The sequence below is a fragment of the Pyrgilauda ruficollis genome, unplaced genomic scaffold (genome assembly GCF_017590135.1).
Source record: "Pyrgilauda ruficollis isolate IOZ18807 unplaced genomic scaffold, ASM1759013v1 scaffold13, whole genome shotgun sequence".
Taxonomy (NCBI): Eukaryota; Metazoa; Chordata; class Aves; order Passeriformes; family Passeridae; genus Pyrgilauda; species Pyrgilauda ruficollis.
The window spans coordinates 457,644-482,899 of record NW_024511432.1 but is presented as its reverse complement, the minus strand read 5'-3'; the positions used below and the strand labels follow the sequence as shown (position 1 = coordinate 482,899).

At 50.2% G+C, this 25,256-nt stretch overlaps 1 protein-coding gene and 1 long non-coding RNA gene across 3 annotated transcripts; both read right to left on the bottom strand.

The window, feature by feature from the left end:
- Window positions 1-413: 413 nt before the first annotated feature.
- On the bottom strand, window positions 414-2,466 carry LOC121349008. Its single transcript, XR_005954450.1, has 3 exons — window positions 2,315-2,466; window positions 1,290-1,357; window positions 414-538 (listed from the first exon to the last, which is right to left on the bottom strand). It is a non-coding gene; the product is annotated as an uncharacterized LOC121349008 (long non-coding RNA).
- A 1,458-nt stretch (window positions 2,467-3,924) lies between these two features.
- Window positions 3,925-24,312, bottom strand: KLHDC4 (kelch domain containing 4). 2 transcript variants are annotated; one of them, XM_041459013.1, is made up of 12 exons: window positions 23,859-24,312; window positions 22,805-22,896; window positions 21,934-22,012; window positions 21,006-21,104; window positions 18,894-19,030; window positions 13,524-13,616; window positions 12,999-13,158; window positions 8,662-8,743; window positions 6,734-6,942; window positions 5,255-5,666; window positions 4,714-4,836; window positions 3,925-4,462 (listed from the first exon to the last, which is right to left on the bottom strand). In XM_041459013.1, exons 1-12 carry the CDS (start codon window positions 23,955-23,957, stop codon window positions 4,278-4,280), a joined length of 1,770 nt encoding a protein of 589 aa, XP_041314947.1. In that variant the 5' UTR covers window positions 23,958-24,312; the 3' UTR covers window positions 3,925-4,277. The 2 variants fall into 2 exon arrangements, with proteins under 2 accessions (XP_041314947.1, XP_041314949.1); XM_041459015.1 differs by lacking the exons at window positions 21,006-21,104; window positions 21,934-22,012; window positions 22,805-22,896; window positions 23,859-24,312 and adding an exon at window positions 20,350-20,470.
- Between the last annotated feature and the right edge of the window lie 944 nt (window positions 24,313-25,256).

Here is a 25,256-nt window from a genome sequence, read left to right as displayed (position 1 = left end):
TCTTCGGGGCAGGGGGGGAATAGGGAACACGAGGTGTGAGCAGCAGCCCCAGCACCCTCCTGCCTTCACTCCTCCTCCCCAGGCTGCTCCTCACCCATGGCAAGGCAGGAAAACCACCCAGAGCTACTTTTAATTCACAGCCAATTTCTCCTGGCTAAAAATTCCCAAAAAAAAAAACCTTGGAGGCACCTCCAGCAGCACAGATGGAGTGGCTGGTGGTGCCGTGCTGGTGAGGAGCATCCAGCCCATCCCAAAAAATGTGCACAGGGAGCAGGGTGGGGAGGTTCAGGGGACAGAGGGCTCAATTCCAATCCACTGAGGATGACAATAAAACAAAACCAAGCAAAAATCCAACTGTTTCTCAAAGGCACCTGGGGAGGAGCACCTGGAGCATGTCCCAGAGAGGAGGAGGAGGAGGGTGGTGGGTTTGTCTCTTACATCTTGCTGTGGACTGTTTCAGACATCATGCTTGGGCTCTGAGCATGTAGTATTTTGCACTTTGTAATGCAGGATGTATATTCCAGCTTCCAACATGTCCCTGTATTAAAAAAAAAAAAAAAAAAAAAAAAAGGGAAAAAAAAGAAAAAAAAAAAAAAAAAAAAGAAAAAAAAGGGAAAAAAAAGAAGAAAAAAAAAAAAAAAAGAAAATCAAACCAAACATCATTGGCAATGGCAGCCTCTAAAGATGTATTTTCTTTCTTTTTCTTTTTTTTTCTATGTCACTTAATTTGTTCGTTTCTACCATCTTTGTACTATGCCTGCCTTGATTTTTGTCCCCTCCCTGTCCCCACGGATAATCTGCATACTCATTAAAGATGCGTATCCCTGTTCTGAGCTGTCCTGGTGCCGATCACAGCGTGCTCACAGCTCCAGCCCTGGGCAGCGGCGTTCCCAGAGCTCCCATCCCTCCCCTCGGTGCTCCCCCACCAGCAGCTCCCACGGCTCCTTTGGGATTTGGCAGGACCAGGGACCAAATCCCACCCTCATCCCCCCCTGCAGCTGCAGCAGGAGAAGGGTGCAGGAGGGTGGCAGCTCCCGAGGGGGGTGAGACCCTCCCAGGAGATTTTGGGGGTGGGGAAGGAGGGAAAAGCCCTCCCCGACATTCACGTCCAGAGTTGTTGGATCCAGCCCGGACTCGTGGACTCAGCTTTGCTTTGCTTCTGTTTTAGCTGTTTCTCTGCTACCTTTTCAGCAGATTTCTTATTACACTGCACTGGATTGCTATATTTTTAACCAGAAATAAACTAAGGATTAGAGCATGTGCCAGTTAAATTCAGTTCTTTTCCTTACATGGTCTGATTCCCTCCTGTCGCAGTTTTGCTTCCTCTTCTCCTTCCTTTTCCTTTCCAGGCACAAGGCTATGGGTGGACAGGGGAAAGGATAATTTTGAAATTCCATTTTCCACAGTAACTGTCCATCATCTTCCCACCTCTTCCTTTTTTTGTGTTGTTTTGGATTTTCCTTTTGGGTCCTTAGTCATAATTTTTTTTTCCCCTCTTCAAGGCTTGCTGCACACTTGAACCAAAAAACCCATATATTGGGATTGCAGCCTTGGGAATTCACCCCTGGGATTTGGATTTCTGCTTCTACTCTTTGGAAAGACTCTCGAGGATTTTTTTTTTTTTTTTTTGGTGCATTTGAGTGCAGGGCACAAAGGTCCTGTCAGGAGCAGGTTAAACAGAGCCCTGCAAACACAGATATTTAGATATCTGTAAAACAGCACCAAAATGCCTCTTGTTATCCATCAAATAAAAGCACTGGTGGTTTCCTGACTGGATTTTTCCCCCTGCTGCCTGCCCAGTTATTCCTGCTCTTGCCCCTGGACCAGCACAGGATTTTTCAGCTCTGTTCCACTCAGTCAAGCTGAAGTTTGCTCAGTAGGAAAGACAGCCACAGACTAATATTAATTGGCTTCCAATCCACACGGTCCAAAATAATGATTCCTTTCTTAATCCCGGGGAGCTGAGCAATTTGTCTCAGTCCTGGTCTTTTCACATTTGCCCAAGGCCAGAAATATTCCTGAGAAGTAGCCCAGAGAGAGAGGTAATTCAGTGTATTTCCCTGTCTTATGAGCCTGGCTCCTGCAGATCTACCTAAGGCCCATAGAAATGCCCATCAAGGTGGGCCATAAATCCAGGGAAATTATCCAGCCCTGCTGCTTTATGTCCAGGCTGGCAGCTGCACTTGGTCAGTTGAAGGTTTGGATCATTTTTTAAGGCTGCACTGGAATTTTTATGTTCTGCCAGCACGAGAAGGAGCTGGTACAGCAGAGCCATTGGGAAGGGGGAATTTGGGAAGGGAGATTTGGATCCCACCTGTGTGAGAGGGGCTGCTCCAGCACTGCATCCTTGGGAAAAGCAAGAAGGAAGGAAGACAAACCCTCTGTGCCACATCAGCTGCTCCCAGCCCATCTGGTGTCTGGGTGGTTGTACCCAAGACCCAGATTCCAGCACTCCCCAGAGCCCCAGCTTGCAGAGATCCCGAGCTGTGGCAGCATCCCTGCCAGGAAAACAGCCAGACTGCATCGGAAGGGGAGGAGCGACAGGAGAAACAGGGTGGGACCCACGGCGAAGGGCTTAATTGAGACCTAAGGACTAATTACACACGGCAGCTTTGGAAGTCCAGGGAGGATGGAAAGCCGGGATTTTTGGAAGCTGTCACCCAGAACGGGGTGGCTCCAGAGGGCTGTGCTGAGGCAGGATGGAGCAGGAATGGGATGGGATCTCCTGAGCTGGGGGTGAGGGGTTTGCAGAGAAAAGAATCCTGACAGCTTTTCCTGCTTTAGGGAACAGCTCAGCTCCTTGCACAGCTCCTGAATGACTGCAGCAGCTGTGGGATCATCGAATCATGGAATGGGTTAGGTTGGAAGGAATCTTAAAGCTCATCCTGTCCCACCCCTTCCATGGGCACCTTCCACTGTCCCAGGGTGCTCCAAGCCTCATCCAGCCTGGCCTTGGGCACTGCCAGGGATCCAGGGGCAGCCACAGCTGCTCTGGGTACCTGTGCCAGGGCCTCCCCACCCTCCCCAAAACTCTGCACAGAAAGATGTGAACTTACCCAAGTGAAAGAACAGGGTGAGTGACTGAGCAAGCTGAGGGATTCCTTCCTGGATTAACAAGAAATGCTTTTTCACCTTTCGAGATCATCAATAAATGCTTTGTTTTCACTTTTCCCAGATCATCAATAAATGCTTTGTTTTCTCCTCTCCCAGGTTATCAGTAAATGGTTTGTTTTCACCTCTCACCTGTTATTTCATGGGGAAGGTCCCTCCCTGCCAGCCATGTTTTTATCTCACCAATTAAAGCTCCCTGTCAGCTCTATTTAATCTTCCTTCTAATTAGCCCGGCAGATCCCAGCCCTGCTCTCCGGAGAGCTGCATCCCCAGGGATGGCCCTGCCACAGCAATACCCAGGGCACCTGGAATTCCCTGCACAAGGACAGCCAGTCCTGGTGGCACCTCCAGGCATCACTTGGCTGCAGCAGCACACACTTGGATCCCATCTGTTGTCCCCAAGGACACAGCACTGCTCTGCTGGGAAGGAAGGGATGCCTTGAGGAGAGGGGTTGAAAACCAAAGCCTTGGAGCAGCTCACTCCTTCCTGGCCTCAGTGAGGTCTGCAGGTGGACATTTCACTGGTCATCAAGAGGTCACCTGCAGGACAACTGGGCCAACAGGGGGAAGAACTGAACTGGGACATTCCACAAAGGCAAAACTACAATGAACATGGAAAAGGAAGAGGTTTCTATGAGTGCATCTCACAGGTAAGGCAGGAAAGGATTCCCAGGTTTTTCCAGGCATCTCAGAGCTGCTGGTGCACTTTACACTGCCTGCAGATGTCACAGCAGGAACTGCAATTCCTCTTCCACACCAGGAGGAAAACAAGAACAAAAGCTGGGATGGGAATTACTGAGCAAAACAAGGTGATATAACCAAGTGAGTTTATTGTAGGAAAACCTGGAGACATGTCCTGACCCCAGTCAGGAATCTGGGACCAGTGAACCATTGTCATGTGCACAGTTGTCCTGAAAGACCCCAAACAACTTTGCAACAACAAAGTCAGTGTTTTACAGCCCAGAACAAGCAGAACAAGTGCTTGGACAGCAATCCTGTTCCTCAAGAGCCTCCCACAGCATTCCCAGGAGTACCAGTAGATGCAGAGCATCCCTCCAGGATGGTCAGCCCAGAGCAGGGAAAGGCTGCAGCCAGCATGGACATGGGGCTGAGCTCAGCAGGGCTGGCCGCTGCTCCCAGCACGTTCCTTCACTCCAGGAGCAGCCTCAGGACATCTGGATGGGATCTTCATAGAAAGTCTTGGCCATGGCATGAGCCACCTTGAGCACCTTCTTGTCCTTGGCCTCGGGGCCCATGTGGCTGCGGGCCAGCCCGAGCCAGTACTGCTCTGTCCTGGCCAGGTACTGGGCCTGGGCCTCCCCAGGCTGCACTGCTGGGTGCTGCTGCTCCCCTGGGCAAAGAGAGGCACACACAGGTCACACACAGCTCACCAGGACCACGTGAGGCTGAACGTAACAGCCTGAAAATCTACCAGCAAGCAGGAACATTCCTCTTTTATTCCAAAAGGAATGTGTTAGGAAAGCTGCTTCTGCTGGAAACTCACCTGGATGCCAGGGAGACCCTTCCAGGCTCACAGCACAACCAGGCACTGCACTAACCCCACTTCAGATTAGTATGGAGACAGCATTTATTAGTAATTACCTTCCTCATCTTCACTCTCCTCTTCAGAGCTCTCCTCTTCTTCTTCCTCCCCTCCCTCTGCACCTTCCACATCATCATCCTCCTCTTCACCTGACTCTGACTCCTCCAGCCATTCCTGGGTTTCTTTGATGAGAAAGGAAAGAGAAGAGAGGCACAGAGAGAATTAAGGTACAAAGAGATAACCCCAGGTTACCCCACATGCTCTGCAGGACCCAAGCCCTTCACTGCCCTGAGACAGTGGGGACAGGCAGGAGCATCCCAGTTCCCTGGAGGAGTGGACAAAGCTGGCACAGCAGGATTCCCAGGATGGCTCATGCCACCACAACTCGTTTACAGCTCTTGGATTTCCAAGTCACAGGGCAGAGCTAACTCTGCAGTGACCCCAAAACTCTGGGCCACACAGGTAAGACACTTTTCCCTATCCAGAGAAAACCTCCACTCTAACGCTCTCCACCACCCATGAGAAAACCCCACAGTTGTTTTTTTCCCCCAGTGTTGCTGCCCTGAAGGCACAGGGAGAGCTCCCAGCAGCAGAGCTTACTTGGATCCATCTCCAGCAGCACCTTCCACTGGTCCATCCTGTGCAGGTCGATGCTGTGCAGGTCACTGAGGGTCACCTGGCGGTCACCCACCTCGAACATGCCCCCATAAACGTAGAGGACCCCGTGCTTCACTGCCACCATGGCACTGGAGCGTGGGCATGGCTCCACGGGCTGGCCGAGGGTTCCACCTTCCTCCTCCTCCTCCTCCTCCTCTGAGCAAGACCTGTCCTTGTCTTCTGCAGCTCCAGGGATCACCTGTTTGATGGTCATGACGGTGCCATCTTCTGCCACCACCTCCTTGACGATCTCCAGGGGGCCCTGGGGAGGTGGCAGCTGCAGCTCCTCCCCTCCAGCAGCCTCTGCCTCAGCCTGTCTGCCACGCCTGCGCTTCCTCCTCTCTGATTTTGGGCCCTGAGAACAGGAATTGAAGGTGATTTTGTGGGATTGCATGCACCTAACATATTCATACACAGAGGGAAGGGACAATTCCTATTTTTCATCACAATTTAAAGTCTCGAGTGAGCAGTGCAGTTCCTCCTACAGCATGAGCTTCTCCCAGCCTACAACAAGGAACAGTGAAGATCCTGGAGAATCCAGGGTGTGGAATTGTTCCCTCTGTTAAGAGAGGAGCAGCTCTTCTGCTCCCAGGTGCCACAAACACACAGAGGCCACTGTTCTGTGACAAGGGAAAGTAACCCACGATTTCCTGAAATCACAACAATTGCTGGGTGCTAAATTACAGCCCATTACCAGGCAGCACTCCAGGTCTTGGAAGAACTCTCTGAAAGGGCTGGGAAACAATCAGTTTGGGAAGGCTGAAGCAACCAGCTGAGTGGCTGTTTGCCTGTTATTATGGGATTGACTTCTCCATTTGGAGAACAAAGCCAGGAAGGGGCAGGGGGAAGGAGAAGCTGAACCAGGTTTGCACCTCCCTTGGCCTGTGAGAGTGGTTCAAACAAAATCAAAGAGCTGAGCTGAGCTCTGAAGCTCTTGGTTAATATTTCAAGGTTAATATTTCATCTCTTCTGGTAGCTCATCAGAACTGGGGAGAAAAGGGAGGGGCTTGATCCCAAAATCTTTTCACAACAGCTTTGAGTGAACTCTCATGTCAGACTCATCTGGCCTGGAGAGGATTTTCAGCAAAACACCAGAAATATGTTTTCAAGCTGCTTTGCTTCGTTTTGCATTCCACAATAATGGGGCAGCCTGATTCCTGGAGGAGAGGGATTGCTCAGGTGCACCCTGAGCTACCAGAAATACAGGATTCCTTCAAAGAGAGAAAAAACCTTGCTCCATCCCTGGCAATGTCCAAGGCCAGCTTGGAGCTCATGGAAGGTGTCCTTGCCCATGGCAGGGGTGGTATAAGAGAATCTTCAGGGTCCCTTCCCACCCAAACAATCTGTGAAATCCCAAAGAGGCCAACCCAGCCATAAATGATGTGCCAGGCGATGAAATGACTGAATTATTGAACCTCAGACCTTGAGCTGTGCAGGGAACCAGCGGTTCTTCCCGATGTCATAGAAATAAATGTCATTGAAGAAGTCCCCCTCAAGGCTCTCCTCCTCCTCCTCATCGTGCACCCCCCCAAAAAGGAGGCAGCGGTTGTTGGGAGCAGCGGCCACAGCAAAGCCAGACCTGGGGCTGGGCTTCACTCCAGAGGGGCTGAGCCTGCTCCAGCTCCACCTGTCTGAATGGAGAGAAGAAATGTGAGCACCAGCAGAGGAGAATCCTGCCTGGTTTGTGTATTCCAAGGCTCTCAGAATTCCAGCAAAGAATTCTGATGCCTTGGAAAGCTGAGCTAGAACAGAGGCTGGGCAGAGCTAAAGAATACAGCAGGGATTTATTAACAGGATCTCCTCAATGGATCCACCTTGGGCAGCACAAGAGCCCAGCCAGGGCTGCACCCAAGATGAACCAAAATGGTCCCAAAATGAACCCAAGATGAACCCAAATGGTCATAAAATGGACAACCAGTCACAAGATCTGTCACTGTGACCAGCTCTGCTCCATGTGCACATTGCAGTTCATTGTCCAATTCCAGCTCAGCCCCTGCACTCCCATCCTGCTTGTTTTTCTCTCTCCAGCCCACGGGGTTTGTGCTCTTGGGCTGAGATTTGGATCATTTGTCCTTGGTGCCCAGCTGGAGCAGGAATTGTTTTGTGTCCCTGCTCTGTGCACAGAGCTCACCATCCCCTGATGTGAAGCTCAGACCCACACACTAAAGCAGCACAGAATCTGAAAAATATAAAAGCTAAAACCTGAGGCATGAATTCCACGCCCTGTTTTGGATATTCTCATGGCATCTTCAGGGTATTTCCAGCGCTTTCTGGAGCAAGGAGACTCTAGAAACTGTCTGCACCTTTACTGGAATGTGGAGCTCAGATAAGGCCTGATCAGATGCAGCCACCAAGCACCAAAAAATGTCCCTCAGTTATCCCATGGAGCCCTCCCACCTTCCATCAGTTTTCTCTAGCTCTTCTGCCAGCCTGCACCGTTGCCTTACCCCCAAAAATAAACACAGATCATCCCAAAAAGCCCCAACCAGGCTTTAAAAGAGGGCTCAGCAGCAGGACAAGACTTGTGCTCTATCCCTCTGCTTTTCTCCAATCCCTTCTACTCTGACTTCAGAGCAAATCCCTGAAATGCAGCTGGGAGAAGCACTGCCAGGCCCTGTGCTTCCAAAGGAACTGCAATCCCAGCAAGGTAAAACTATAAATAGGAATAATGCAAACAGGACCTGGAGTCCAGACAGTGCTGGTGAACAACCCTCCTCCCCAAATCCCATCCCAGACAGTCAGGTTTGGAGAAATCAATCACAATTTTAACATTTTAGAAATTCAGCTCCAAGAAAATTGTCCCACTGCCTGAGTCAAGGAGAAAATCTCCTAAGGAAAGTGATGGAATTCCTATTCCAATCCTAGATAACCAAAGAGCCACCATGGATCAATCTGTCCCAGAAGGATTGTACCCCATGGAATGGGCCCAGCCTGGAGCAGGGAAAGAGCTGAGTGATTCTCCCTGTCCTGTTCTCAATCCATGAGTCTCCCTTTGGATTTTCTCTCCCTTCTCCAGCTGGGGAGGGAGGGATGGAGCAGCTTTAGCAGGTCCCTGGCATCCACCCAAGAATACCCCACCACAGGAAAATTCTGCAATCCCAAAGATTTTCTGTTGTGAACAGGAAAGTACTGATCAAAATGTCCCAGAAACAGGAATTTGGAAATGTTGTTTTAATTCCCTCCCACATACAAACTGATAAAAAAAATCACCAAATTCTCTTTTCCTCCATTTCTGCCTGAGCCAACACTGGGGCACAGAGGTTATCACTGAGAGGGGAATTTGGTTCCAGGTTTTTTGGTGTGTTATTCCAAGGAAGGGAGAGGATTTGCATTCCCAGGGCAGTGCTCACCTTCCTCCTTGCCTGCCCCTTCAGCCTTCAGCAGGAACATATCTGTGTGCAGGGTGCCTTTGTCCACATCTTTCTTGATCCTCTGCAGGGAAGGGAAACACAAGGATGCTCAGGAAACAGCTTCAGTGGCCAAACCACAGAGGGATCCAACTGGAAATGCAAATACTGGCACTGGGCAAGGAGAGGCCCCTCTGGAGCATCAGGCAGCTCCAAACCATGGCATTCAAAGCAGGGATACTCCCTGGGATGTGCCAGAATTCCTGCCTGTAGCAGCAGGAAGGGCTCTCCAGGCTGCAGCACGGATTTCTGGGGATTTGTGGCTGTATGGAGACTATGGGATGCAGGAATTTTGGCACCCAGAGCAGAAGAAATTGTCACAGGAGAGTAAAACCAAGTGGTTTGCAAACAAAGGAAGGGTGGGCAGCACTGAGGGAACAGAAGAGCCAAGGTCCTGCCTTTTACTCTGCCCCAGACAGGACCAGGTGCTCTCAGGGCTGATTTAACTCCTGTAAAAGGAGCAATTCCCATTCCCCAGAGTGGGACATGACAACCTTCCAGGGCTTGCAAAAGGCCCCCTGGGATTCTGCCCTGGATGTTGAGCAGCTCGGACCTGCAGTGACCTCATGTGGCCCACCCCTGTGACCAGCCCAGGCTGTGGGTCTCTGTCACCCCCCTGAGCCAGCACAGGAGGGGCAGAGGTGACAGCTCTGTCCCCCATGCAGCTGGCAGCTGTGCCATGCGTCCCACACAGCCCTGAGCAGCATGTTCATCCCCCTAAAGAGAAGCAGAAACTCCACTCCCATCCCTACAAAAGGCAGCAGCAAGGACAAGGTGAAAGCTCAGCAGAAGCCATGAAATGCCTGATTTTCAGTGTGATTTCCCTGCTCCTCTCCCTGGAAGCCCTGGATTCCAGTGCTCATGGCAACACAGCATCCCAAGGCAGCTCTGTGCCACACCACACGGGAGCTGTTAATAATGTCATTACCAGCCATCCTTCCTGCTTCCTTGTTATTCCCTTCCTCCTGGGATGAGGAACTCTGCTCCCAGGATGCCAGCAGTGCATCCCAGCAGTGCATCCCTGCAGTGCATCCCTGCAGTGCACCCCAGGGTCCAGCCCTCAGCTCTATGGAAACTACAGGATGCAGGAATTTTAGCACCCAGAGAAGAGAAATAAATTGTCACAGGGGATTAAAACCAAGTGGGTCCAGCCCTCTCCTGCTGCACACGTGTACCTGGCAGGTTTTGTTGTTGCTGCAGGGCCTGGTACCCAATTCCTGGGACTGGTGTTCAGTTCTTAGGGAGAAGAGAGGGAAGTGTGCTCCAGGCACAGCACAACCCCACCCAGGTGAAGTGTGAGGAGCACAGCACTGCCTGAGAGGCAGGAGAGCAAACACAGAGAGAGCAGCTAGCTGCACAGCCATCCAAGCTGTGTGGAAAATCCACATTCCTTTCTCCTGAAAAGCTCCCTGTAGTAAACACACTGTGTGTGTAATATGACAAAGCTCCCTGGGCTCAGAAAACCCCCATGAGGTGGAGTGGGAGTCAAGTTTTTGTTGTCACAGGCACTTCCAGCTGCTGGAGAGATCCATCCCCTCCCAGGCAGGACAAGTCAGCCCTGAGCAAATCATTCCATCACTCACAAGAGGCTCCTGCTCCCCCCTAGTCCTTGGTGCTTTCCAGTTCCAGGTGTTTTGTTTTCCAGCACAAAACTGGCTGGGATACCCACAGTGGGCAGGCTGTGCTTTGCACATGCAGGCACGGTGGGGAGGTACAAGAGCCTTACAGGAGGCATCAGCTGAAAATTCCAACTCTGCTGCCAGCCTGCAAAGGAACCGAGGCACAGAAAGCCTGAGAGGTGGAATCAGGATTCTCCATGTGCTAAAATTGCCTGATAGGAGATCAACAGTGTTCAAAAACATCCAAATAGCAAAAGTGTTCAGCGGGCAGAACACAGAGGGAACCAGTCCCAGCAGACCTTACAATCCAGGCACTCCACATCTCCCAGCAGAATCCACTTCAGCTTTGTGATGACTGCCACCAATAAAAAACCAAAACAACAACAAGATCCCACACCCCAGCTATGTCTGGCATCCCAAAGCCCTGCCCACGTGTAACTCCTGCCCTCCCCTGGCCTGTAGGCTGCACCTGCAAGGTGGAGCAGCAGCAGCTCCAGCCCCTCTGTTGCCTAGCAATGGAGCTTCAGACAGCCCAAAATGCAGCTCGCTGCAGCAAGCCCCATCCCCAGCGCAGGAAAGGGCTGAGGACATCTTTAGGATCAGCAGGAGAGCAGGTCTGAGCTCCTCTGGGCATTGTGAGGTCTGTTCTAGGCAGAGCTGGCAGCACCCACAACATCCCCTTCTGCAGGAGATGACAGAAATTGTCTTTATCATCTCCAGGCTGCTGATGAAAGAGAAACAGAGACACCACTGTGCTGAGAATCCTGCTCTTTAAAATACCAAGCACCAGCATCTCAGTCACACCCAGGGTTGGAAAGCTCCTTTTTCACCATTTGCAGCCTGGTTTGCTCAGGAAAATCCACAGCAAAGGTGTGTGGGGACCAAGGTGCTGGCCCTGGCTGTCCTGCAGTGACAGCCAAATTATGTCCCAATTCAAAAAGAAGAGCTATTATGATTTTCCTCCCCTCTTCCCTTCAAAATTTCCCATCCCATGTGTGACTTAGTCCTGCCTCTCCTTGGAATACTCTGCATTTGATGAATGGTGCTTTCCTTGGATATTTGCCTGGTTTCAGATGTGAAAATGTCTTCAAACCTCCCAAAATGTCTTCATAGCAACCCTGACAGGAGTATCCTGACCCTGTAACTGGAGACAAGAGTAAGTCCTCTCCTGTAGCTGCCCAACTCCAATTAAGTATTGTTTTCTCCATGTCTACCTTCTCCCAAGAGTATCCCAGGCAAACACATTTTCTTCACTTCAAAGCAAACCCAGACACTCAGCTCCACAATCAGCTCTAAGTGAAGACACAATGAGAATTAAATAGCCACACATTAACAGAAGTGGGTCTCTCCTGGAGGGGCCATATCCTGCTGAATTTAATTTTCAGGAGCATGCTGAAGGCTGCAGAGAAAATTCTGTTCAGAGCTTTGGTCAGTTTGTGCTACAAAAGCAGAGCCTGGCAGAAATGGCCCATCAGACAGAAGCACACAGAGCTCTCCACATGACAAAGGAAGGAGATTTTTAACATCTGTGAAAAATGTCTTGTTTTAATGGAATGCCTGTTTTGCTTTAATGGAGTGCCTGTTCTAATGGAAAAGCTGTTTTCCAAGCTGCAGTGAACTTCTCCCAGCTCCCATCCTTGCCCAGTGCCCTGCCAAAGGCTGAGAGCAGCTTTGCATTCCCCCATCCCTCCTCCTCCATTTTCACCAGCTCACAGCAACCCAGAGCAGCAGTGGAGCAGACCCAACTGCAAACATGTGTGACTTTTATATTCCCATGGGGCACCTGGAGCCCAGCTGCTTCCAGAAGAGCTCCACACCTAGCAGAGCATGCAGGCTCCTGCTCCCTCCCCACCCTCAGGAGTGAGGACACAGCACAGGGAAGGGAAGAGGACAAAGCCCTTCAGGTGGAGAAGGCTCTGTGTCGTTACTGCTGCCGAATCCAAGGCACATCTGATGAGGCAGAGCCCAAAGCTCAGGCCCTGAGGAGGCACAAATGCTTCTAAATATACAGAGAGACCAACTCCCTTCTCTCCCCTCTCCCTGCTTCCCTCCTTTGTTCATGTATTCCCCTCAGAAGAACAAGGCGTCCTCCTCCCCTGCTGCCTTTCCACGGGAGCAGCAGGATCCAGGGCCTCTGCCTGCATTCCCAACATGAAAAGCTTCTGCAGGAGCCTTCTGCTCAATGAAACACTTCCTTCCTGCAGCCCACCATGGACACAGGGATACCTGCTCAGTGAGGAATGCGCTCTCTGGTATAAAATCCCAGGATTAACGGAGCAAGGAGCAGAGCTGGGGGAGCCTGTGCTTGTCAAAAGTCTTTTTTGGCTTATTGAGTTTGCTCTCTCACCTCTGCCACTGATGGCACAAAATAAAAGTCTCCTGGCAACTGCTGCTTTTAACCTGCAAGTGCTGAAGCACAAAGGAATACCTGAGAATGCTTTAAGTTGCCAAAAAAATGTCATTTCTCCCAGTTGCTTATTCCTCCCTCAGTGACATCAATTCCTTCTGTTGGATAAGAACATCATGGAAAATAAAGAAATCACCTGAACCAAGATTAGTCCCTCAATCAGCAGAACTGCATGAAAAAAAGGCAGAATGAGAAGATGCCTGTTTTGGTTCCCAGCCTGTGGACAACACCTGACAGCACAGAGTGTCCCCTACCTGCTTGGAGTAGCCCCCATAGATGATGATGTTGCCCTCAGGGGTGGGAGTCATTTGACAGCCAGACCTTGGAGCAGGCCCCATCCCTGCAGGAGCCAGCTTGCTCCAGGTGAAGGAGTCCAGGTTGAAGGCGTACACATCGTTGTAGTATATGAAATCTCTGCAGAGAGCACATGGGCACAGCACATTTTGTGATGGGGACGCTCAGGACAGGATAAAACAGCATTTCAGAGCTCTGCTCACAGCCCCCATTTCTACAAGACAAGGATCTGACAAGACTGAGAGACCAAAAGTGCTGGACTGAGCTTTGGCTACAAGGATGGGCAGCTGCTTCAATGCTACCATGGTTTCTCCCACACCTGAAGACTTTAAATCAAGATCCCTTGTCTTTCTAACACAAAAATCCAGTTCAGTCCCAGTCCTGCTGAGGACAGCTCTCCCATTCACACCCAGATTTCTGTTACTGGTGAAATTTTGTTGCCTTTTTAAGGAGGACTTAAAATTCGAGCCACCCCAGCAACCCACCTTGCACTCTCATGGAAACCTCCAAAGATGATCAGCTGCCTTTTGCACACAACCATCCGATGTCCACTTCGTCCAGAGGGCCCTCCTGGTGCCCTGAAACACAAAGAAATTCCATTTATCAAAATCCCCTGCCCTAATAGTGCCTCAGGCCATTTTTACTGCAGCCATTGGCAGCTGAGCTGGCTGAGCTCAGCCTCTCCTGGAAATGGGCACCATTGGAACGAGGTGGACTCAATCCCAATCCCTGCTCTTCCCCAGGACAGGATGGGTGCTCTTCCTGGAACTCTGGGGACTGCAGCACAGGCAGTTCTATTCCTAGAGATGAACCACCCTAAGAGCACCCAGAGTCTTTCCATGATGACTCAGGAGCTAATTCTTCAGGAGAGTTTAATGAACAGCACTTCACAATTGCAGGGAAGACACTCCAAACGGAGATGTTTTCTCCAAGCACCAAGAGACAAAGCCTGGCTCCGACATCCCCCTCCCTCAGTGTCTCAGGAAATCAACACCACCTTCACTCATCCACCTGCAGTTTGGGTATGACTCCAAACCAGTGAAAACACTTCATGAATTACCCAGATTTCCTCAAGAACAAAGGCACTGCAGCAAAACAAGTCATCATTATCAGCATTATCCCACTGAAGGAGGGCAGGGACACATGGGATGTTGGGAAGGAATTCTTCCTGGCACAGGGTGCCCAGAGAAGCTGTGGCTACCCCTGGATCCCTGAAGTGTCCAAGGCCAGGCTGGACAGGGCTTGGAGCAGCCTGGGATGGTGGAAGGTGTCCCTGCTCATGGAGGGGGAGGAATGGGATGGGATTTAAGGTCCCTTCCAACCCAAACCATTCCATGACTGTGTGACTCACTCCATGATCCTACACACTCAAAAGCAGTCACACATGCCTGTTGTGCTCTTCCAACCTTTCCTGACCTTTCAGTTAAATGTGCAGCTTCCATTTCCAGGAACAAGAAACACCCCCTCTATCTGTCCCATCCACAAGGCTCCTGAGGAGCTGGGCAGCTGGACACCATTCCAACATGGATCCACCCTCCTTCCTCCTCCTTCACCCCCAGCATCACACAAGAGACAACAAAAACAACCCCAACAACTTGCCAACACAGCCAACTCTAGACCAAAGAGGGTTTGCTGTGATGAATCCATCCTGCTTTCCCCCACTGAGGAGTCTCCCAAAGCTCCCAGCTGGCACCACTGAGCCCAGCAAGACTCCTCCAACAGGCAGCCCTAAGGTGTGGAAGTGACTGCACAATCAGGGCCTAAATAAATAAAGATGAAAACAGCAGCAAAACCCAAAGCCATAACCCCCCAGCCACACTTGGAGTGGCAGCAGGGAGCTGGGAATGTGGTGATGGATTTCTGTGGAGAGAGAAAATGAGGGCCCTTATTCACCATGGAAAATGACAACCTCACCCCGGTGATAATGAGAAACTCCACCAGAACAGCAGCGTTTGGGGAAGACTGAATTAATATTGATTGCTTGGACTCTTTATTCTAACAGAGAGGAGGTTTTTCCAAGCATTTACTGGATCTTTAAGTATCACCCTGCAGAACAGCACCTCTGGTATTAATTTCATCAAGACCTGAAATCATTATTTTCTCTTGCTGTAACAAAGCTCCCGTGTCATTACTCCAAAAGATGGCACTTTTTAAATCATCTTTTTATTTTTTTAAGGGGAGGATGAATTAAACCCAACATGAGCATTAAAATCCTCTTCTCAGAGAATATATTGTGCCTTGTTTCTCAAACAGGTTTCCTCTGAGTTCAAAATCAATAAAAGTTTATTCATTGATGTGTTTTAATAAAGCTCCCACCAATGTAGATTTAACTCCAAGGCACAAATGGCACAGTCAGGCAGGACTGGCAGTGATGCAGAACCTCATTCCCACTCCAGGAGGATCTTCCTGCAACTTGTTTCCCAAACACAAACTATTTCCTTTTACCTGTTTCAGTGCTCCTGGTCCCAAACATTTTGGAAATGGCTTCCCAGACTTTGTGATTAATGCTCTATTTCATGGGGTTGACACCAGAAGGCAGACATGTAGGAGGGAGCTGTAAATTCTCCAGACTTTTTTTAAAAATAGATTAAAAACTCTGGCTAAGGACTGGCTCTGCACATGTACAGCATGAGGCTGATCTGAGCTGCTCCAAAAGAAATTTTCTTTTGCCTGTGGAACTACTCTGGATTTGTAGTAACAAACCAAAGCTGAATTCAGCCCCCAGATTCATTAATTACTTGTCCCAGTGGCTACAGACTGCAGGAGCTGCCTCTTCATCCACAGGATGCTCAGGTGAAGCTTGGGAATGCTCAGTAATAATAAAAATGGGATGAAGAGAACATTCCATCACAGGGGCACTTGAGGACAGAGCACTTTTATCCTGCAGAGGAATCTGAACTCAGGATTTGTGATGTTTTACACCTTTCCCTGGAAATGTCCCAGTGTTGGGGTCAGTGACACACACAGATCCTGTCCCTTTGTGTCTGGACACTCAGGTGGAAGTAGAGAAAGGAAAACACAACTGGCACAGGGCCCAAAATCCTCAATTCCAACCCCCTGCAAAGTCAATCCACAGTTGTACACCTGGATCCTGATCTACCAAAGAACAAACTCATTTGTGGCCTGACCATCTACTTGATTTACACCAAAACACCCTTTTCTTTAAGCACCTCCCACCTGCTGTGGCAGAAGCTGATTTTTCTGGTGAGCAAGAAGAGGCATCCATCAGACCCAACCCTGTGCTGGGCCATCCTCCACTGCAGGGACTGCTCCAGTTAAACAGACACTGGTGAAACTGGGAAATTTACACCAAATCCCACAGGAAGCATCACCAGCACTCCAGAATCTCAGTGAAGGGAGCTGCAGAGGAGGAATGTGGCAATTCCCAAGCACAAGTCCCAAGGATGCTCCCTGTCTCTCCCTGAGGGAGGGCACTGGGACTCAGAGAGCTGACTGGGAATGTTCTCTCTAGGAAGGAATGAGGCAATTAGGTTAAAATATTGCTGCTCCAAGGCAGGGTAACAAACAGTTCATGGACTGAGGAAACCTCGAGCATCACACACAAGATAAGGTGGCTGCACTAAGTCAAAGTCAGCTGCTGGCACGGCTTCTAACGGGCTGGGATTTGCTGTGTTTGGATCATCTTTGTGCATGCAAAATGCAAGGAAACACAGCTAAATCCTGCTAAATTTAGCAACTTTTAACTCTGTCAGGCAGCCTGGCACCACTGTGCTCTGTGCTAGGAGAAAATGGAGCTGCACTTCCCCAGCACAGGGAAGTTTTCAGAGTTAGTCAAGGTTTGCTCTTCCCAAGTGTTTCAGAATCAAGCCCCTCACGGCACCAGGGTGGGTTGTGGCAGGAATTGTAGGCCAGGAAGGACAACCTCATTGTCTAGAATCTGAACTGGGGGGCTGCAATAACCAGATTTCCTAGAGTTTCATGTTTATATCACAGCAGGGTCATCTTGGACAAACCAACACATCAAACCCACCTGGAATGGGGCACTTGTGATCCTTTCCAAGGGAACAGAAAAAGAAACTTTGCCTCTCTTGTCCAGACATTTCTTCAAAAATAATTCATTTTATTACTTTATTATTTGCACTAAAATGACATTTTCTAAACCCCAGAGTACTCTGTACCCCATGTGTGTCACCTGGCATTTATTCAGGTAACACTGGCAGCACACTGGATACATGGAATTATTCCTTGGTCTGTGTGAAGGCTCTTGGCACCAGGGATGGCTCCTCACCATGACCCCAAAAATGGGAAATGCTGAAGGAAGTGAACTGCAGGTGTCATGATCAGAGTTTGAAAAGAAGCAGGATAAAATCCCTTGTAGAACTCACCAATCACCTCTGTCCTTTCCTGTTTCCCTTTCCAAGCAGCCTCCTGACCAAGATGCTGTATGGAAAAGCAAAGAGGCAGCAAAACCTGCATTTTTGTGCTCAGCCAGGTCAGCATTAAAACAAAGCCATTCCCTCCCTTTGCCTCATTAATGCAGCTCCAGGAGCAGCCCAAGGATGGGGAGGAGATGTGCTTTGTCTGATTCCAACACTGGGACCAGAGCATGGGTGTTCCCAAAATTCCAGCAGGGCTGAAGGACAGAGGGCCACCCAAACAAGGCAGGAAGCTCAAATAGAGTAGACTCCAAATTCCCACTTGTCAGGCACTATCAATGCTCCCACCCTGCAGGGAGAGGGAAAAAGGTGAGACAGGCACAGTGAGTCACTGTGTGACCTCAGGATTGAGTCCCTGGCTCCATCCCTGCACAGCTCATCCCAAACAGCCTCAGCTACTTGTGCAAGGACAGCAGGCAGAGCTAACAGACCCCACAGCCTCTAATGCTGAGCCAAGGGAAAAATTCCTGGGAAAACACCTACTTTGAACACATAAAGGTGTAAATAGGGGTTGAAATGGGATCAACCTGGACAGATTTGGTGTTCCCATCTGAAGGAAGAAAATGGAGCTCCTAAGTGATCAAAAGCTGCTGCTTTTCTGCTGCACTTTGAGGGTGATCTGGAGCTCCAGCCCACCCAAAGCTGTGTCCTGGTACAAGACAATCCCAAAGTCCAAGAGGAAGCCAATGCCAAACTCAAACCCAAAGCCAATCTCCTGCCTCTCAGTCCACTGGATATCACTTTATATATATATAAAACTCCTTTTTCATGCAAATACAAACAGGAACAGCCAAAGCAAGGAGTCAAAGGTTAAAGAAACATCAACAGAGGACTTCGGGCCAGATCCACTGAAAATATTTACACTTTCACTCCTGTCAAAAACTTTTGGCACCTGTTTCCTTTGACAGGCCTGAATTACTGGCGTGTTTATCCTGAGGAATCTCAAGGCAGCAAATGCCAGGAGTGAAGCTGGGTGGATACAAACTGCCTTCTCCAGTGGTGTTAAAATTGGGAGATCCTTGCACTGGCCTTGTACAGCCCCCACTGGAGGAGCCCAGGAAAGCAAAGCACCAGTTTTGGACATCTGCACCTGCCAGGGTTGGGAACAGAGAGCTGCTTGTGATACTCTTCCCTTCAGTTAAGCAACACCAAGGCACACCCACACCCCAAAAATCAGGTATGAAATAAGCCAGCTTTGGTCTCAACAGACTTGGAACACATCTCTCATTCCCACTTCTTTCTGGGGGTGTCTTCTCCACCCCTTTGAGCATGGGCACCTCTGTATTTAAGAGAGAGCTGGGAAATCACAGCACTGAACCAGGAATCAAACTTGGATCACACTGGCACAGCTCCTCATGAGGCCAACACCAAAGAGTTACTGAACACCAGGATCTCAGGGATCAGAAATCCAAATTTCTTGGCAAAAGAATGGTCCAGACACGAGGGCCCAGCACTTACTTGATCTGCTCCCAGGTCTTGGTGGCCAAATGCAGGACCCAGAGATCTTTGTAGTGGTAGAACTGCTCCCCGTTGGGAGAGGCAAACTCGCCGCCGAAGATCCAGAGCTGCCCCCCAGCCGTGGGCACCACAGCTGCCTGCAGGACAAGGGACAGCTGGGTCAGAGCAGGGCTCCAAACCAGGCACAGAACTTCCCCCTGTGTCGAACACACAGCTCCAAATCCCAGGGAACAGCAGCAGCAGCTCCCTGGGGCTGAAGGAAGGAGAATTTGGATCAAAAGTGTTTAGCACATCTTCTCTAGAGCAAGGGAAAGCTGGCCTAGGAGCTGGGCTCTTCCCACCTCCTGTGGGAAGTTCAAAGTTTCCTAGGAAACATCTTGGGATTAACGTAACAAAAACTGTTCAACTCTCTCTGTTCAAAACCAAACAAAAGAAAGAAAACAACAACAAAAAAAACCCCAAATGCAGAAGGAAATGTGCAGCATTTGGACAAGAGGAGAGACTTACTGCTTTGATTGTGCCATAGCAGAGAGGGGGTTTTTTATATTTTTTTTGCACAGAGCAGCACCAAAACACCTCTGGCATGCAAGGTGCCAGTTAAAAGCAGGGAGAAGAGCAAGACTCCACTTCACTGAAGTTATCTGTGCTAGGACCAAAGAAGAAGGAATCCCAAGGAGGAAATGCTGTGGCTGTGCAAATTTCGATTTGTGTTTTCTCCAGGGTACCCATCACAGCTCAACATTGGGATAAGCCCAAACATGAAATGATTAATGAAGAAAATCCAGGGTGTGCTTTCAGGCAGGATTTGTGGGAACATGAAGTTTCTTAAACAAAGGGGATGTGTGCCTGAATTCCATGGGCATCCAGTGCTTAAAAGCTTAAAGGGAAGGTTTATGCTCATACTTGTGGGTGACCTTTCCAAGAGCTGGCTTGAAATTCATGAAAAAACCAAACCTTTTTCCTTGAACAACTGCCAAAACCTGCCCATAGCTCCTCTCACCTCAACTCCAACAGTGGATTGTGTGTCAGAGACCAGGGATGACAAATAAAACTAAAAACATGCACCTGGCACCCAAAGGCACACTTCTGTTTAGCTCTGAGCTATGCATTAAATATAAAGCCACAAGGAAGACAAACCAGTCAGCTCATGAGGCTGAATCCTGTGAAACCATAATTAATTATCAGACAGAAGCACTGCTGAAGCAGGACTCCTCAGTTTATTGTTGTTGCAATCCAGCTGCAGCTCCTGAGCTGCTCCCTTTGGACTGAGCTGCTCGACAGCCACCTGCTGGCTGCTGGAATGTGGCCTCTGAAACCAAGCTCTATTTTAAACAGCACAAAGCAGCCCAAAAATCAAGGCAGAACCTTTCAATTCAAGGATACACAGCTCAGAGCAACACTGGCACTTAGTAACATAACAAAGGGAGACGAACCTAACTGGGGGGTTGGATCTTACCAGGGAGCTTTGGGATGGGTAGGAAAAGGACATTCACATCCTGTATGGCAGCTTTGGGAAGGCAACAGTCACCCACTGGCTGCAGCAGGTAAGAAAATCTATCAGCTGGTGAGGGCCAAAGACCTGCAAAAAATACAAGTCTTTGGTCCAGGTTCTGCTGTGCAGGTGTTCACATAAAGTAAACAAACCCAAATTCCTCATCCTCACAAGCAGCCAGTGACCTGGATTTGCAGAGAGGTGGAGAAGAGCCCAAGTGCTCCCTGCTGGCAGCAGTGGGATGTTCATGGATGAGGGTTGTGGCCATGAAGGGAACAATGGATTTTGGCCAAATTCCAGTTTGGAAATTCAGGGCCCCTGGCATTATGGATTTGAGCTGGTCCTTGTACAATACAGCAAAGAATTAATTTCTGAAGAAGAATCGTTCTGCCAAATCAACAGACACAACCCCAAATCTTCATTCCACACTGAACACTGCCAGAGGACACCCAGTGACCAGAGCACCTTGGACAGAAAAGCTGAAGTGACACCACTGGCAGCCCATTATGAGGAGAACAAAGAGAGGCAAGAAACCCCCAGGAGGTGCAAAAATTCAAACCCTCCTCCCAAAATCACGTTCAGAACAATCCCAGCTGCTGCTCGGGCAGCCAGAGCTTTACCTGGTGAGCACAACGCCTCGGAGGTGGATTGGGGATGTCCAGCTTGGCCCAGCTGTTCTTCCTGATGTGGTAAATGTACAGCTCATTGTACAGGTAGGTCTGTGAGACAGGGAGAGGAAAGAGCAGCTCAGCCCAGCTCAGCTCTGCACGAGGGGATTTGGGGTGAAGATTGCAAACACAACCTCCTCAGAGGGCAGGGAAGGAGGACAGCCAGCTCCTGCACTGCACTGGGAGGCAGCAACTCTTCCACTGGGCTGGAATGTTCCTTCCCAAGCCCTTGGTGACAGCTTGAGATAGGAGGACTTAAAAAGCTGGAGCTTAACACAGATGTTCAGGTTAAAGCTGCACAACTCCCGAGCAAAGAACAGCTCCAGGAGGTAAAAAAGCAGAATTAGCTCAGCTCATCACACTGGGTAACTCTGAGGTGGCCAAATATCACTGCCAGGCTGGAGTTTTCCAGAGCAGTTTGTCTCCAGGAGAAAAATAACCACTTGCAACCTGCAGAAATTCAGGAAAAAGGAGTGTTCCTGAGTGCAATAATTTGCTGCTGCTCCCATCTCTAAGGCAGCCAGCAGCAAAGGTGCAGAAATATCTTGTTTTGAGAAGGACAAGAGATTCTTCACTAGTTATCCCAAATGAGGGGCAGATATGGCTGCAATTAAGTCTGGAGAAATTATGAAGCCCTGAAATATTGATGCTGAGACAATCACTCTGACTCCTTAATGGGTTCCAGCGTGTCTCCTTCCTGCCAACTGCTCAGCCATGAGACAGAGCCATGGCAGAATTAAAAGGCTATTTTGCTCTCATTCAGGGACAAATGCATATTTTATGACTCTGCCTTGAATTTCCCTTCAAATGAGACCCGTGCAAATTACAGGAAAAGGAGGGAGGGGGGAGATAAAGAAGAAGAAAATGAAGTATACATTACTTTTTGGCCATTGAAATATTCACCTCCAAAAAGGATCAGCTCGTCTCTCTCAGGGTGAGCACAGAGGGAGCAGTTCAGCCTGAAAAAAAAGAGGATGGAAAAAATAAAAAAATATGTGAAAGTCCTTAAAACCCTGAATCTTGGAGCCTTTAACTCAGGCAGCAGCACCTCTGCCCTCCAGCCCCAAAGGTCTCTCCATCATCTGCCAAATTACCCTGCTGTGATGTTCACCCCAGGGCTAAAAACTTCTCCAAAGAAATTAATTTCTTCCAAAACTTCCAGCAAGATGAATGGGGCACTGTCTGAGAGGCTCTCCTATTTCAGGAGCACACGTTACTCTGTGATTTAACTCCCCCTTTGACGTGAGCTCCTGAATTTTAATGCTGGGGTGGCAGGAACAAAAATGACTTTTATGAGGGCACAGAACTCTGGGCTGTCTCCTCTCCATTTATCTGTGTCATTATTCTGCACTTGCTGCTGGTCACTGCTCTCCTGAACACCCCAAGTCTGTGAGCCCCACTTAACAAAGAGGTTTTCACCTCATGACACGTCCTTTTGCCTCTGAATTCCCTTCAGCCCTCTAGTCCAAACCCAAAACTTCCTCTTCACTTTCATTTTCCCTCAAAGCCCTGAAATCTAATCCTGCTTTGCCTCTTTTGTGCTGATGTGGTGGTTAAAAAATTGATTTTGATGCCCAAAACCAGGCTTGTGGTCTCTTTTTAACCATGAATTTGGTATTCCAGGTGTTAAATAACTCCAGATATCATCTATATCTTCCACTCTTGGGAAATAACTTAACATAAAGAAATTACATTAAAAGCACTCCCAGCTGCTCTGCAAGTGGCAGCCAAAGCCTCACACAATCTCTCACCTGGGTGAGGGGGGTGGGCAGGAAGACTCAATTACTTGGGTCTTTTTAGCATCCAAACTCTGGAATTCTGCTATCAGGGCTTCAAGATCCTCCTGGAAAGAAAAAGCCAGACATGAGCAGCTTGACATGCACAGGAGCACACATGAAAGCAGCACTCACTCACAGAGTTTCCCTTTTTTAAAAAGAAAAATAACCGCCCAAATGTAACTGGAAACTCTTTTATCTCCAGAGAAACCTCGTGCACCTTTATTCCCTTTCAACTTCACTCGATTAAAATCAAAATGTGCCCCCCAAAACTGCTGACAGGCCAAGGGCAGAAGCAGGACTGCAGCAATGGGAGGTTCTGAGCCAGGGTCTCTCCTACCACCCCATTCCAGGTCACCTTGCTGAAGGTGTGCTCCAAGCAGAACTCTCCAAAGCCTGGGAATTTTGGAGCATGGAATCAGCTGTCCCTGCAGCCAGGAGGCTCCACAGGGGCACCTTCCAAGCCTTGGAGCTTTGAATGAGGCCATTAACAGCACTTTTTACCAGGGAAGAGTCACTGCTTTGAGCCTTAAACACAAGCAGCTCCTCTAGGAGCACGAGAAACAAAGGCTCTCATCTGCTTTCAGGACCAGAAGGATGAAGGAGATGGAAAAGCAAAAAAGAGCCTTAAACTGTGTTTTCCTCTCCTTTTACACCTGCTGTCACACACAAGGGATCAGAGGGGATTTAAGCAAGATTCTGCTTGGAATCGGAGAATGAGGGACCTTAAATCCCACCCAGGGGCAGGGACACCTTCCACAATCCCAGCTGGCTCCAAGCCCCGTCCAGCCTGGCCTTGGGCATTCCCTGAAGTCCAGCTTCAAGGAGGTTTGGACAAAGTTCTCGGGCACATTGGGATTGCTGCGGTATCTCCGCAGGGCCGGGATGATCCACGTGGATCTTCCAACCCATTACATCCTTCACTTTCCCTGGGCAGCCCAGCTTCCCTTTGGATTCGCTCCTTTGCTCCCAGCGCTGTCCTCAACCTTCCCCTCAAGCCCAGAGCGGCCCCCCCCCTGGCGCCACACACCTCGTCCTTCTTGGCTCGGCGGGACACCTTCTTCTCCATCTTCGCCAGCGTCTTCTCGGCGCCTTTCCCCTTCTTGTCGCGCTTCCCCTTCTTCCCCATGGCGGCGGGGCCGGGATACGCCGGGATTCCAGCGGGATCACAGCGGGACGGGGCCGGGATACGCCGGGATCACGGCGGGATCACAGCGGGACGGGGCCGGGACGAGATCACAGCGGGATTCCAGCGGGATAACACCGGGGTCACACCGAGATATCCCGGGATTGCACCGGGATTCCAGCGGGATCAGAGCGCGACGAGGCCGGGATACCCCGGGATCACAAGGGCATCACAACGGACCGGGCCGCGATATCCCGGGATCACAGAGCGACTGGCCGGGACACGCCGGGATACCCCGGGATTGCGGCGGGATCACACCGGGATACCCCGGGATCACATCGGGCCGGGATACCCCGGAAGGCCCCGGCATGGGGCCGCTCCCGGTGTCGCGCGGCAGCGCCCCCTGCCGGCCTGGAGGACTGATGGCGCTCAGGGCGCGCTGCGGGAGCTCCGCGGGCTGCGGCCGCTGCGAGCCGGCGTCAGGAGCCCCGCAGGGCCGGGGAGAGGGGTTCATGCAGCCCCGCACACCCGCTGGCACAGCCCTGGCATGGCTTGGACACGGCGGGGTTGATGCTCGCCCTGAGGAGAACGTGGAGCCCACAAAATGGCCCCCTCCCCTCACACAAAATGGCCCCCCCTCAGGGGAGGGGAGGACGTGTCTCGAGGGGAGGGTCAGGCTCTGTTCAGTGGTGCCCACGGACAGGACAATGGCCATAAACTACACCGCAAGTTCCACCTCAGCGTGAGGGTGGCAGAGCACTGGCACACTGCCCAGGGAGGTTATGGAGTCTCCATCTTCGGGGCCATTCCAAACCCACCTGGACACGTTCCTGTGTCACCTGCTGCAGGTGGCCCTGCCTTGGGGTGGATGATCTCCAGAGGTCCCTTCCAACCCTAAATATCCATGATTTTGTGATTAGGAGGAATTTCTTCACAGAAAGGGTGGTTAAACTTTGGCAGGGCTGCTCAGGGAGGTTTGGGGTCCGCATCCCTGGGGGTGTCCAAGGAATTCCTGGACGTGGCACTCAGTGCTCTGGGCTGGGGACAAAGTGGGGATCAGTCACAGGTTGGATTCGGTGAGCCTGGAGCTCTTTTCCGACCTCAGCGGTCCTGGGATTCTGTAATTTCATCACCTGAGACATGAGCCAGGCCTGGGGGAGGCCCTGTGCAGAAATAAAATGAAATTAAACCACGGGCAGAATTCCCCAGGGCTTGGGGCACTGTGCGAGTGTTTTCATTTCCAGCTGCAGACCTTTGGGAATGGGATTTATCCAGGCCACTCTCCAAATCCTGAGTTGTTGG

Coding starts and splice junctions, on each gene's coding strand:
- KLHDC4 (XM_041459013.1), bottom strand. CDS start 23,957: ATGGGGAAGAAGGGGAAGCGCGACAAGAAGGGGAAAGGCGCCGAGAAG. Junction 22,013..22,804: donor TGCCCACCCCCCTCACCCAG/GTGAGAGATTGT, acceptor CTTTTTTTTCAG/GCTGAACTGCTCCCTCTGTG. Junction 6,943..8,661: donor AGGGGCAGGCAAGGAGGAAG/GTGAGCACTGCC, acceptor CTCTCCATTCAG/ACAGGTGGAGCTGGAGCAGG.